The sequence below is a fragment of the Oncorhynchus kisutch genome, linkage group LG21 (genome assembly GCF_002021735.2).
Source record: "Oncorhynchus kisutch isolate 150728-3 linkage group LG21, Okis_V2, whole genome shotgun sequence".
NCBI lineage: Eukaryota > Metazoa > Chordata > Actinopteri > Salmoniformes > Salmonidae > Oncorhynchus > Oncorhynchus kisutch.
The window spans coordinates 38,639,379-38,652,015 of NC_034194.2; the positions used below are offsets into that span (position 1 = coordinate 38,639,379).

A 12,637-nucleotide genomic window follows, 5' to 3' on the forward strand; every position below is an offset into this window, starting at 1 on the left:
GGACAATTCCTTCGACCTCATGGTTTGTTTTTTGCTCTGACATGCACTGTCAACTGTGGGACCTTATATAGACAGGTGTGTTCCTTTCCAAATCATGTCCAATCAATTTAATTTACCACAGGTGGACTCCAATCATGTTGTAGAAACATCTCAAGGATGACCAATGGAAACAGGATGCACCTGAGCTCAATTACAAGTCTCATAGCAAAGGGTCTGAATACTTATGTAACTAAAGTATTTCTGTTTTTCACTTTGTCATTATGGGATATTGTGAGTAGATTGATAAGGAAAAAATTGATTTAATCAATTTTAGAATAAGGCTGTAACGTAACAAAATGTGAAAAAAGTCAAGGGGTCTGAATAATTTCCAAATGCACTGTACATTCTTATCAATAACCAGGCTATTGTGTGTCAACTTTGAGACAAGATTGTGAGGTGTGTGTTTGCTGGGTTTTTACCATATCTGTCAAAGAAATAAAAACACATTTTCTCTGTGGGTCATTTTCCCCTCAGGTGACTGCTGCTGAGGATGATGAGGATGTCTCTTGGACTAGTTCTGATGACGATGATGATGAAGGTGGCGAGGAGTACTTTGTCCTGGAGGAGAGTACAGGCTACATGGCTCCTATTCTGTGTTTCCTGGCTGTGTTCCACACTGCCCTCTCTATCCTCTGTTTGGTTGGCTACTACTTTCTCAAGGTGATTACAATCATTTAATCTATCAATCAGTATGACCGGTGTTTATTACAGTCAACTGTTCACATCAATCCACAACATCATTATCTTCTTTCTTTCTCTGTCATTCCATTCTATTCTCTTCTTCCTCCATGTTTCTCCTCTCACCCCTTCTCTCTGTCATCCATTTCCCTCCCAGGTGCCTCTGGTGGTGTTTAAGAGAGAGAAGGGGATCGCCAGGCTGTTGGAGTTTGAAGGTCTATACATCACAGAGCAGCCGGCAGACGATGACATCACGGGCCAGTGGGACCGCCTCGTCATCAACACCCCGTGAGTCATACCACTGAGGAAAACCTGGCTTGGACTGAAACAGGTGCCGGTACTGTTTATATTTAGTCGCAGGAACTCCACAATACTTTTTGAGCTGATCTATAAGAGGTGCAGGAACTCAAGCAGTAGAACATTTGAGGTGCCGGAACTCAAGCAGTAGAACATTTGAGGTGCAGGAACTCAAGCAGTAGAACATTTCAGGTGCAGGAACTCAAGCAGTAGAACATTTCAGGTGCAGGAACTCAAGCAGTAGAACATTTCAGGTGCAGGAACTCAAGCAGTAGAACATTTCAGGTGCAGGAACTCAAGCAGTAGAACATTTCAGGTGCAGGAACTCAAGCAGTAGAACATTTCAGGTGCAGGAACTCAAGCAGTAGAACATTTGAGGTACCGGAACTCAAGCAGTAGAACATTTCAGGTGCCGGAACTCAAGCAGTAGAACATTTCAGGTGCAGGAACTCAAGCAGTAGAACATTTGAGGTGCAGGAACTCAAGCAGTAGAACATTTCAGGTGCAGGAACTCAAGCAGTAGAAAATTTCAGGTGCCGGTACTCAGTTCCAGTAAGCTCCTGCCAAAGTCAAGAAATGTGTACACTAATATTAAAAAGTCTGTTGAAAATGTCACCAGCTTCAGATGAATGTTCCTAGTAGAATTGTAGAGACATTGAACTATATCTGTTGTCCTTCTTATGTTTCTGCAGATCCTTCCCCAATAACTACTGGGACAAGTTTATCAAACGGAAGGTACGAGTACAGCCTTATTCACACAGGGTTCCACACGAATACTATACACATATACCCTGTAACTACATAGTGTAGCATAGCAATCATATAAACCCAAATCAATCCCTGTCTCCTCTGGCTATAGGTCATTAATAAGCATGGAGACCTGTATGTGTCTGTTCTGTCTATAGGTCATTAATAAGTATGGAGACCTGTATGTGTCTGTTCTGGCTATAGGTCATTAATAAGCATGGAGACCTGTATGTGTCTGTTCTGGCTATAGGTCATTAATAAGCATGGAGACCTGTATGTGTCTGTTCTGTCTATAGGTCATTAATAAGTATGGAGACCTGTATGTGTCTCCTCTGGCTATAGGTCATTAATAAGTATGGAGACCTGTATGTGTCTGTTCTGTCTATAGGTCATTAATAAGTATGGAGACCTGAATGTGTCTCCTCTGGCTATAGGTCATTAATAAGTATGGAGACCTGTATGTGTCTCCTCTGTCAATAGGTCATTAATAAGTATGGAGACCTGAATGTGTCTCCTCTGGCTATAGGTCATTAATAAGTATGGAGACCTGTATGTGTCTGTCTATAGGTCATTAATAAGTATGGAGACCTGTATGTGTCTGTCTATAGGTCATTAATAAGTATGGAGACCTGTATGTGTCTGTCTATAGGTCATTAATAAGTATGGAGACCTGTATGTGTCTGTCTATAGGTCATTAATAAGTATGGAGACCTGTATGTGTCTCCTCTGTCTATAGGTCATTAATAAGTATGGAGACCTGTATGTGTCTGTCTATAGGTCATTAATAAGTATGGAGACCTGTATGTGTCTCCTCTGGCTATAGGTCATTAATAAGTCTAGAGACCTGTATGTGTCTGTCTATAGGTCATTAATAAGTATGGAGACCTGTATGTGTCTGTCTATAGGTCATTAATAAGTATGGAGACCTGTATGTGTCTGTCTATAGGTCATTCATTAGTATGGAGACCTGTATGTGTCTCCTCTGGCTATAGGTCATTAATAAGTATGGAGACCTGTATGTGTCTGTCTATAGGTCATTAATAAGCATGGAGACCTGTATGTGTCTGTCTATAGGTCATTAATAAGTCTGGAGACCTGTATGTGTCTCCTCTGGCTATAGGTCATTAATAAGTATGGAGACCTGTGTGTGTCTGTCTATAGGTCATTAATAAGTATGGAGACCTGTATGTGTCTGTCTATAGGTCATTAATAAGTATGGAGACCTGTATGTGTCTGTCTATAGGTCATTAATAAGTATGGAGACCTGTATGTGTCTGTCTATAGGTCATTAATAAGTATGGAGACCTGTATGTGTCTGTCTATAGGTCATTAATAAGTATGGAGACCTGTATGTGTCTCCTCTGGCTATAGGTCATTAATAAGCATGGAGACCTGTATGTGTCTCCTCTGGCTATAGGTCATTAATAAGCATGGAGACCTGTATGTGTCTGTCTATAGGTCATTAATAAGCATGGAGACCTGTATGTGTCTGTCTATAGGTCATTAATAAGTATGGAGACCTGTGTGTGTCTGTCTATAGGTCATTAATAGGTATGGAGACCTGTATGTGTCTCCTCTGGCTATAGGTCATTAATAAGTATGGAGACCTGTATGTGTCTGTCTATAGGTCATTAATAAGTATGGAGACCTGTATGTGTCTCCTCTGGCTATAGGTCATTAATAAGTATGGAGACCTGTATGTGTCTCCTCTGGCTATAGGTCATTAATAAGTATGGAGACCTGTATGTGTCTCCTCTGGCTATAGGTCATTAATAAGTATGGAGACCTGTATGTGTCTGTCTATAGGTCATTAATAAGTATGGAGACCTGTATGTGTCTGTATATAGGTCATTAATAAGCATGGAGACATGTATGTGTCTCCTCTGGCTATAGGTCATTAATAAGTATGGAGACCTGTATGTGTCTCCTCTGGCTATAGGTCATTAATAAGTATGGAGACCTGTATGTGTCTGTCTATAGGTCATTAATAAGTATGGAGACCTGTATGTGTCTCCTCTGGCTATAGGTCATTAATAAGTATGGAGACCTGTATGTGTCTCCTCTGGCTATAGGTCATTAATAAGTATGGAGACCTGTATGTGTCTCCTCTGTCTATAGGTCATTAATAAGTATGGAGACCTGTATGTGTCTGTCTATAGGTCATTAATAAGTATGGAGACCTGTATGTGTCTGTCTATAGGTCATTAATAAGTATGGAGACCTGTATGTGTCTGTCTATAGGTCATTAATAAGTATGGAGACCTGTATGTGTCTGTCTATAGGTCATTAATAAGTATGGAGACCTGTATGTGTCTCCTCTGGCTATAGGTCATTAATAAGTATGGAGACCTGTATGTGTCTCCTCTGGCTATAGGTCATTAATAAGTATGGAGACCTATATGTGTCTCCTCTGGCTATAGGTCATTAATAAGTATGGAGACCTGTGTGTGTCTGTCTATAGGTCATTAATAAGTATGGAGACCTGTATGTGTCTGTCTATAGGTCATTAATAAGTCTGGAGACCTGTATGTGTCTGTCTATAGGTCATTAATAAGTATGGAGACCTGTATGTGTCTCCTCTGGCTATAGGTCATTAATAAGTATGGAGACCTGTATGTGTCTGTCTATAGGTCATTAATAAGTCTGGAGACCTGTATGTGTCTGTCTATAGGTCATTAATAAGTATGGAGACCTGTATGTGTCTCCTCTGGCTATAGGTCATTAATAAGTATGGAGACCTGTATGTGTCTGTCTATAGGTCATTAATAAGTCTGGAGACCTGTATGTGTCTGTCTATAGGTCATTAATAAGCATGGAGACCTATATGTGTCTCCTCTGGCTATAGGTCATTAATAAGCATGGAGACCTGTATGTGTCTGTCTATAGGTCATTAATAAGTATGGAGACCTGTATGTGTCTGTCTATAGGTCATTAATAAGTATGGAGACCTGTATGTGTCTGTCTATAGGTCATTAATAAGCATGGAGACCTATATGTGTCTCCTCTGTCTATAGGTCATTAATAAGCATGGAGACCTATATGTGTCTCCTCTGGCTATAGGTCATTAATAAGTATGGAGACCTGTATGTGTCTGTCTATAGGTCATTAATAAGTATGGAGACCTGTATGTGTCTGTCTATAGGTCATTAATAAGTACGGAGACCTGTATGGAGCTGAGCGGATAGCTGAGCTGTTGGGTCTGGATAAGAGCGCCCTGGACTTCGACCCTACTCAGGAGACCGTGGTGGAGGCGGCTTCTCTTGTATCCTGGTGAGACATCCACTCTTCTCATATAATCTTTACAAAACTCAAGTCATAGACTGTTCTCTCTGCTACCGTACGGCAAGCGGTACCGGAGCTCCAAGTCTAGGACCAAAAGGCTCCTTAACAGCTTCTAGCCCCCAAGCCATAAGACTGTTGAACAATTAATAAAATCACCACCGTACAATTTACATTGACTCCCCCCATCCCATTTGTAAACAGTGAGTATCAGCAGTGTATTATCTAAGCATATTCACTTCACCCCCACCTACAGTGGGGACCATGAAAACATAGACATTAGGAGAAATGTCTTACTCTTAGTTAAATATGAATTGTTAACCATTAATATCAAATAAATCAGGTAAATATGTCATTTTTCCCTCACATGCACTGGTAATAAACACGTAGCTAATAAACAGAGTGAAATACATAGCGTCTCAGTTTAGTTAACTGCCAGTGAGAAAGTAATCCTCTCATATCAACACAGTAAAATACATGATACTGTATTGTGAATGGGTGGGTAACTTGGTTTAATTCAACGCTAAAAACATCTGTCTGTTTCCTAATGGCAGGTTGAGCTCTATCGACACCAAGTACCACATCTGGAAAATGGGAGTGGTGCTGACTGATAACGTACGTGTTTACTGCCTCAGTAAAGACAAACTGTCAACCTAGCCCTTCCCCTTTCAGTGTTTGTGGCTGGCAGTAGGGCTCTGGATAGGTGTAAGGAGTATGGTCAAATCACCCTGAGGCCATCAGGAGGCTAGCTGGAGCCATCACTATACTGCTTACACCTATCCAGTCCCTTACGATCTGCAAACACAAAGGGGAAAGGACTAGGAATTTCAAGTTGATTTTAGACTGAAAAAGTGATGGACTGAGCTTCACATTTCCTTGTTCTGTCATGTCAGTCATTCCTGTACCTGATCTGGTACGCCACCATGTCCATCCTGGGGCACTATAACAACTTCTTCTTCGCTGCCCATCTGCTGGACATCGCCATGGGCTTCAAGACCCTCCGGACCATCCTGTCCTCCGTCACTCACAACGGAAAACAGGCACGTGGCAATAACACCACCAGACACTGTCACGGGGCCACACAGACATTTTAATCACTAGACTGTAGATCAGGGGGACATCTCAATGCAGCGTTTTTCGTCATGAATGTTGTTCTGGAGGCAGCTCTGCAGGGTGGTCACTAGCTGGCACAGCTACAAAGTCATAAAATATGATTTTAAAACTAACCCTTGTGTTGTTATGTGTTAATAACATTTAGACTACGTTACCCAACAGGCTATGCGGGGGTCAGGTGATGGAAGAATGCCTTGGATGGCTAAACGTAGAGTTTTCTAGCTGAAGTATATGTTCATTAAAAGTAGTTAAACCTACGCCCCCGTTTGTCATTATATAAGGAACAAACATAACATCCCTAACCACCAGAGGTGGGACCAAGTCATTGTTTTACAAGTCACAAGTAAGTCCCAAGTCAAGACCGGCAAGACCGGCATTTCATATCAAGTCAGGTGTCGAGTCCTAAACAAGTCATAATGTGCTCTTCACCAAATGTAATACCATTTCATATTTTTAACAAGAGTAACAGTATATTACATTTACGTAAATCATGAATGCTTTTAAAAATATCTATACATTTATTACTTTCCAAATAAATGTTATATTCCCATGGAACTACATGGTTAGCCATGAGAAAGACCCCCCCCCCCCTCCAATAGTGATCGAGGGTCGCTTTGGGGCGCAATCGGGCGATGTAGGCTTGTACACAATCGCTCAACACACACGCACACACACACACAGTGTGGTTACAGTAGGCTAACATATGTTAATGGCTTTAGGAACAGCAGTAACATCAGACTTGATATCAAGTATCAAGTCAGGTCGAGTCATAAGGCTCAAGTCCAAGTCAAGTCACGAGTCATTGGTGTTAAAGTCAAAGTCGAGTTGCAATTCATCATATTTGTGACTCGAGTCTTGACTCGAATCCAACTCATGTGACTCGAGTCCACACCTCTGCTAACCACACTGCTAACCCTAATGCCTAACCCTAACCTTAAATTAAAGGCCCAATTCAGCCATTTAAATCTCCACATCAAATAATTTCTAGGTAACAATTAAAGTACCTTACTGTTATTTTTTTTCCAATTAAAAGTGTCAAAAATAAACAAAAATAGCTTTTTAGCGAAGACCAAATTTCTCAAGGATGAATTTAGCTAGGACTGTCTGGGAGTGAGGGGCTGATTGGATGAGCCTAATGGGAGGAATCTGTAACCTGAACATTAATTGGCAGAGGTTTGAAACTATTACTTATTAGTCTATTAACTTATACCACCTGGTGATGTTACCAGGCAGGCCAAAACTCAGGCGGACATTTCAGGCGGTCTTTTCAAACGGCTCTTACATTAAAATGACATTATAGTAAATGTCCCAATTTCATAGTCTTATTTAGTGTGGAAATATATACAGAGCATTCAGAAAGTATTTAGACCCCTTCACTTTTTCCACATTTTGTTACATTACAGCCGTATTAATCTAAAATGGATTAAAATAGGTGCCCCAACAAAGTACTGAGTAAAGGGTCTGAATGCTTATGTAAATGTGATATTTCATTTTTTAAATTTTTTATAGATTTGCAAAAATGTCTACAAACCTGTTTTTGCTCTGTCATTATGGGGTATTTTGTGTAAATTGATGAGATAAAAAAAAAACTATATTAGAATAAAGCTGTAACCTAATTAAATGTGGAAAGAGTCAAGGGGTCTGAATATTTTTCGAATGCACTATATAAAACACAGGATATCACGTTTTTGACTGCACTAGGCCTTTAAGACCAAAAAGCAAATTTTTCAAAAAGCTTAATTTTATACACCTGTCAGCAACGGGTGTGGCTGAAATAGCCGAATCCACTCATTTGAAGGGATGTCCACATACTTTTGGATATACGGTGTAGCTAGGTGGGACAGCCACATATCTCAGTCATAGTAAGTACATTTTTCCTCAATATAGTAGCTATCAGCAAAGTCTGTGCTAGTTAGGGGGTAAAGTCTGTGCTAGTTAGGGGGTAAAGTCTGTGCTAGTTAGGGGGTAAAGTCTGTGCTAGTTAGGGGGAAAAGTCTGTGCTAGTTAGGGGGAAAAGTCTGTGCTAGTTAGGGGGAAAAGTCTGTGCTAGTTAGGGGAAAAGTCTGTGCTAGTTAGGGGGTAAAGTCTGTGCTAGTTAGGGGGTAAAGTCTGTGCTAGTTAGGGGGTAAAGTCTGTGCTAGTTAGGGGGTAAAGTCTGTGCTAGTTAGGGGGTAAAGTCTGTGCTAGTTAGGGGGAAAAGTCTTTGCTAGTTAGGGGGTAAAGTCTGTGCTAGTTAGGGGGAAAAGTCTGTGCTAGTTAGGGGGAAAAGTCTGTGCTAGTTAGGGGGAAAAGTCTTTGCTAGTTAGGGGGTAAAGTCTGTGCTAGTTAGGGGGAAAAGTCTGTGCTAGTTAGGGGGAAAAGTCTTTGCTAGTTAGGGGGAAAAGTCTGTGCTAGTTAGGGGGAAAAGTCTGTGCTAGTTAGGGGGAAAAGTCTTTGCTAGTTAGGGGGTAAAGTCTGTGCTAGTTAGGGGGAAAAGTCTTTGCTAGTTAGGGGGTAAAGTCTGTGCTAGTTAGGGGGAAAAGTCTGTGCTAGTTAGGGGGTAAAGTCTGTGCTAGTTAGGGGGAAAAGTCTTTGCTAGTTAGGGGGTAAAGTCTGTGCTAGTTAGGGGTAAAGTCTGTGCTAGTTAGGGGGAAAAGTCTTTGCTAGTTAGGGGGTAAAGTCTGTGCTAGTTAGGGGGAAAAGTCTTTGCTAGTTAGGGGGTAAAGTCTGTGCTAGTTAGGGGGAAAAGTCTGTGCTAGTTAGGGGGAAAAGTCTTTGCTAGTTAGGGGGAAAAGTCTGTGCTAGTTAGGGGGTAAAGTCTGTGCTAGTTAGGGGGTAAAGTCTGTGCTAGTTAGGGGGTAAAGTCTGTGCTAGTTAGGGGGAAAAGTCTGTGCTAGTTAGGGGGTAAAGTCTGTGCTAGTTAGGGGTAAAGTCTGTGCTAGTTAGGGGGAAAAGTCTGTGCTAGTTAGGGGGTAAAGTCTGTGCTAGTTAGGGGTAAAGTCTGTGCTAGTTAGGGGGAAAAGTCTGTGCTAGTTAGGGGGAAAAGTCTGTGCTAGTTAGGGGGTAAAGTCTGTGCTAGTTAGGGGGTAAAGTCTGTGCTAGTTAGGGGGTAAAGTCTGTGCTAGTTAGGGGGGAAAAGTCTGTGCTAGTTAGGGGGTAAAGTCTGTGCTAGTTAGGGGGAAAAGTCTTTGCTAGTTAGGGGGTAAAGTCTGTGCTAGTTAGGGGTAAAGTCTGTGCTAGTTAGGGGGAAAAGTCTTTGCTAGTTAGGGGGTAAAGTCTGTGCTAGTTAGGGGGAAAAGTCTTTGCTAGTTAGGGGGTAAAGTCTGTGCTAGTTAGGGGGAAAAGTCTGTGCTAGTTAGGGGGTAAAGTCTGTGCTAGTTAGGGGGTAAAGTCTGTGCTAGTTAGGGGGTAAAGTCTGTGCTAGTTAGGGGGTAAAGTCTGTGCTAGTTAGGGGGTAAAGTCTGTGCTAGTTAGGGGGTAAAGTCTGTGCTAGTTAGGGGGAAAAGTCTGTGCTAGTTAGGGGGTAAAGTCTGTGCTAGTTAGGGGGTAAAGTCTGTGCTAGTTAGGGGGTAAAGTCTGTGCTAGTTAGGGGGTAAAGTCTGTGCTAGTTAGGGGGTAAAGTCTGTGCTAGTTAGGGGGTAAAGTCTGTGCTAGTTAGGGGGAAAAGTCTTTGCTAGTTAGGGGGAAAAGTCTGTGCTAGTTAGGGGGTAAAGTCTGTGCTAGTTAGGGGGTAAAGTCTGTGCTAGTTAGGGGGAAAAGTCTGTGCTAGTTAGGGGGAAAAGTCTGTGCTAGTTAGGGGGTAAAGTCTGTGCTATTTAGGGGGAAAAGTCTGTGCTAGTTAGGGTGTAAAGTCTGTGCTAGTTAGGGGGAAAAGTCTGTGCTAGTTAGGGGGAAAAGTCTGTGCTAGTTAGGGGGAAAAGTCTGTGCTAGTTAGGGGGTAAAGTCTGTGCTAGTTAGGGGGTAAAGTCTTTGCTAGTTAGGGGGAAAAGTCTGTGCTAGTTAGGGGGAAAAGTCTGTGCTAGTTAGGGGGTAAAGTCTGTGCTAGTGTTAGTTCTGAAAAGGCTTTTGTTTAATATTTTGGAGGAGTGTGGGATTATTTAAGGTCCTTTTTTGAAGAGGTAGAGTTTCAGATATTTTTGTCAAATGGACAGGAACTCTGCTGTTCTAGCTTCAGGGGGAAGCTGTTTCTACCATTAGGGTGCCAGGAGAGAGAGGAGCTTGGAGGAGCTTGGGCTGAGGGGGAGCTGCCCTCCCATAGGGGTGGACGGGCCAAGAGACCAGAGGTGGCAGAATGGAGTGTTCGGGATGGGGTGTAGGGTTTGAGCAGAGCCTGAAGTCAGGGAGAGGCAGTTCCTCTTGCTGCTCTGTAGGCAGATTCCATGGTCTATAGTGGATGGGAGCTTCGACTGGAAAAACTAGTTGAGTGCGTGGAGGAGTGGGGTTCTTATCCTCTCTCAAGTCAAGTCATGTTTATTTAAAGTGCATTTGACACAGGTCTCAACACACTTTACATTTCTGCATGTTGAGAATAATGTGATATATTAATTTCCTCTCTCCAGTTGGCGCTAACTGTCTGTTGGAAGTGTATCTGTACACTGTGGTGGCCTTCAACATCATCACTAATAATGACCTCTCTCTCTCTCTCTCTACAGTTGGTGCTGACTGTAGGTCTGTTGGCGGTGGTGGTGTATCTGAACACTGTGGTGGCCTTCAACATCATCACTAATAATGACCTCTCTCTCTCTCTCTACAGTTGGTGCTGACTGTAGGTCTGTTGGCGGTGGTGGTGTATCTGAACACTGTGGTGGCCTTCAACATCATCACTAATAATGACCCCTCTCTCTCTCTCTCTACAGTTGGTGCTGACTGTAGGTCTGTTGGCGGTGGTGGTGTATCTGAACACTGTGGTGGCCTTCAACATCATCACTAATAATGACCCCTCTCTCTCTCTCTCTCTAGAGTTGGTGCTGACTGTAGGTCTGTTGGCGGTGGTGGTGTATCTGAACACTGTGGTGGCCTTCAACTTCATCACTAATAATGACCCCTCTCTCTCTCTCTCTACAGTTGGTGCTGACTGTAGGTCTGTTGGCGGTGGTGGTGTATCTGAACACTGTGGTGGCCTTCAACATCATCACTAATAATGACCCCTCTCTCTCTCTCTCTCTCTACAGTTGGTGCTGACTGTAGGTCTGTTGGCGGTGGTGGTGTATCTGTACACTGTGGTGGCCTTCAACTTCTTCAGAAAGTTCTACAACAAGAGCGAGGATGAGGACGCACCTGACATGAAATGTGACGACATGATGACTGTAAGTCTATACACACACACACACACACGCACACCACTACTCACTGCTAAAGGATGACTCAACGCAGTAGTATTGATACTGTGTCATAGCACGTATAAATGACGTTAAGTTCTTAAGATAACCCACTAATAGATGGCTTGGTTAGAGTTCATTCCACGACTCACAGAACATGTTTTAGGAGGGGATCCAAGAAGGTTGTCCACACTGCTGCATATCCTTCACACAGCGTTGAAGACACCTCATCACTTCACACTAGTGTAGATCTGTTGAACGAGGAGTTTAAAATCCTCCCCCTCTATCCTTTTCTACTTTCTGTTGAAAGATCGAGTTTTAAAACCCCTCCTCCTCCTCCTCCTCCTCCTCCTCAGTGCTATCTGTTCCTCTGTTCCTCCTGTATATCCTCCTCAGTGCTATCTGTTCCTCTGTTCCTCCTGTATATCCTCCTCAGTGCTATCTGTTCCTCTGTTCCGCCTGTATATCCTCCTCAGTGCTATCTGTTCCTCTGTTCCACCTGTATATCCTCCTCAGTGCTATCTGTTCCTCTGTTCCACCTGTATATCCTCCTCTGTTCCACCTGTATATCCTCCTCAGTGCTATCTGTTCCACCTGTATATCCTCCTCAGTGCTATCTGTTCCTCTGTTCCACCTGTATATCCTCCTCAGTGCTATCTGTTCCACCTGTGTATCCTCCTCAGTGCTATCTGTTCCTCTGTTCCACCTGTATATCCTCCTCAGTGCTATCTGTTCCACCTGTATATCCTCCTCAGTGCTATCTGTTCCTCTGTTCCACCTGTGTATCCTCCTCAGTGCTCTGTTCCGCCTGTATATCCTCCTCTGTTCCTCCTGTATATCCTCCTCAGTGCTATCTGTTCCACCTGTATATCCTCCTCAGTGCTATCTGTTCCACCTGTGTATATCCTCCTCAGTGCTATCTGTTCCACCTGTATATCCTCCTCAGTGCTATCTGTTCCACCTGTGTATCCTCCTCTGTTCCACCTGTATATCCTCCTCAGTGCTATCTGTTCCACCTGTATATCCTCCTCTGTTCCACCTGTATATCCTCCTCAGTGCTATCTGTTCCACCTGTGTATCCTCCTCTGTTCCACCTGTATATCCTCCTCAGTGCTATCTGTTCCACCTGTATATCCTCCTCTGTTCCACCTGTATATCCTCCTCAGTGCTATCTGTTCCACCTGTGT

General features: G+C 42.9%; 1 protein-coding gene across 3 annotated transcripts in view; it reads left to right on the forward strand.

Annotated features, from left to right (window-relative positions):
* The window catches only part of LOC109880797 (ryanodine receptor 3), a 284,327-nt gene that overhangs the window by 263,846 nt on the left and 7,844 nt on the right, over positions 1-12,637 (forward strand). For all 3 annotated transcript variants that reach the window (XM_031800945.1, XM_031800946.1, XM_031800947.1), the window contains 7 exons: positions 514-699; positions 875-1,005; positions 1,707-1,749; positions 4,904-5,031; positions 5,595-5,655; positions 5,934-6,080; positions 11,304-11,438. In XM_031800945.1, coding sequence (XP_031656805.1) covers positions 514-699; positions 875-1,005; positions 1,707-1,749; positions 4,904-5,031; positions 5,595-5,655; positions 5,934-6,080; positions 11,304-11,438 — 831 coding nt within the window. The remainder of the gene's footprint in view (positions 1-513; positions 700-874; positions 1,006-1,706; positions 1,750-4,903; positions 5,032-5,594; positions 5,656-5,933; positions 6,081-11,303; positions 11,439-12,637) is intronic.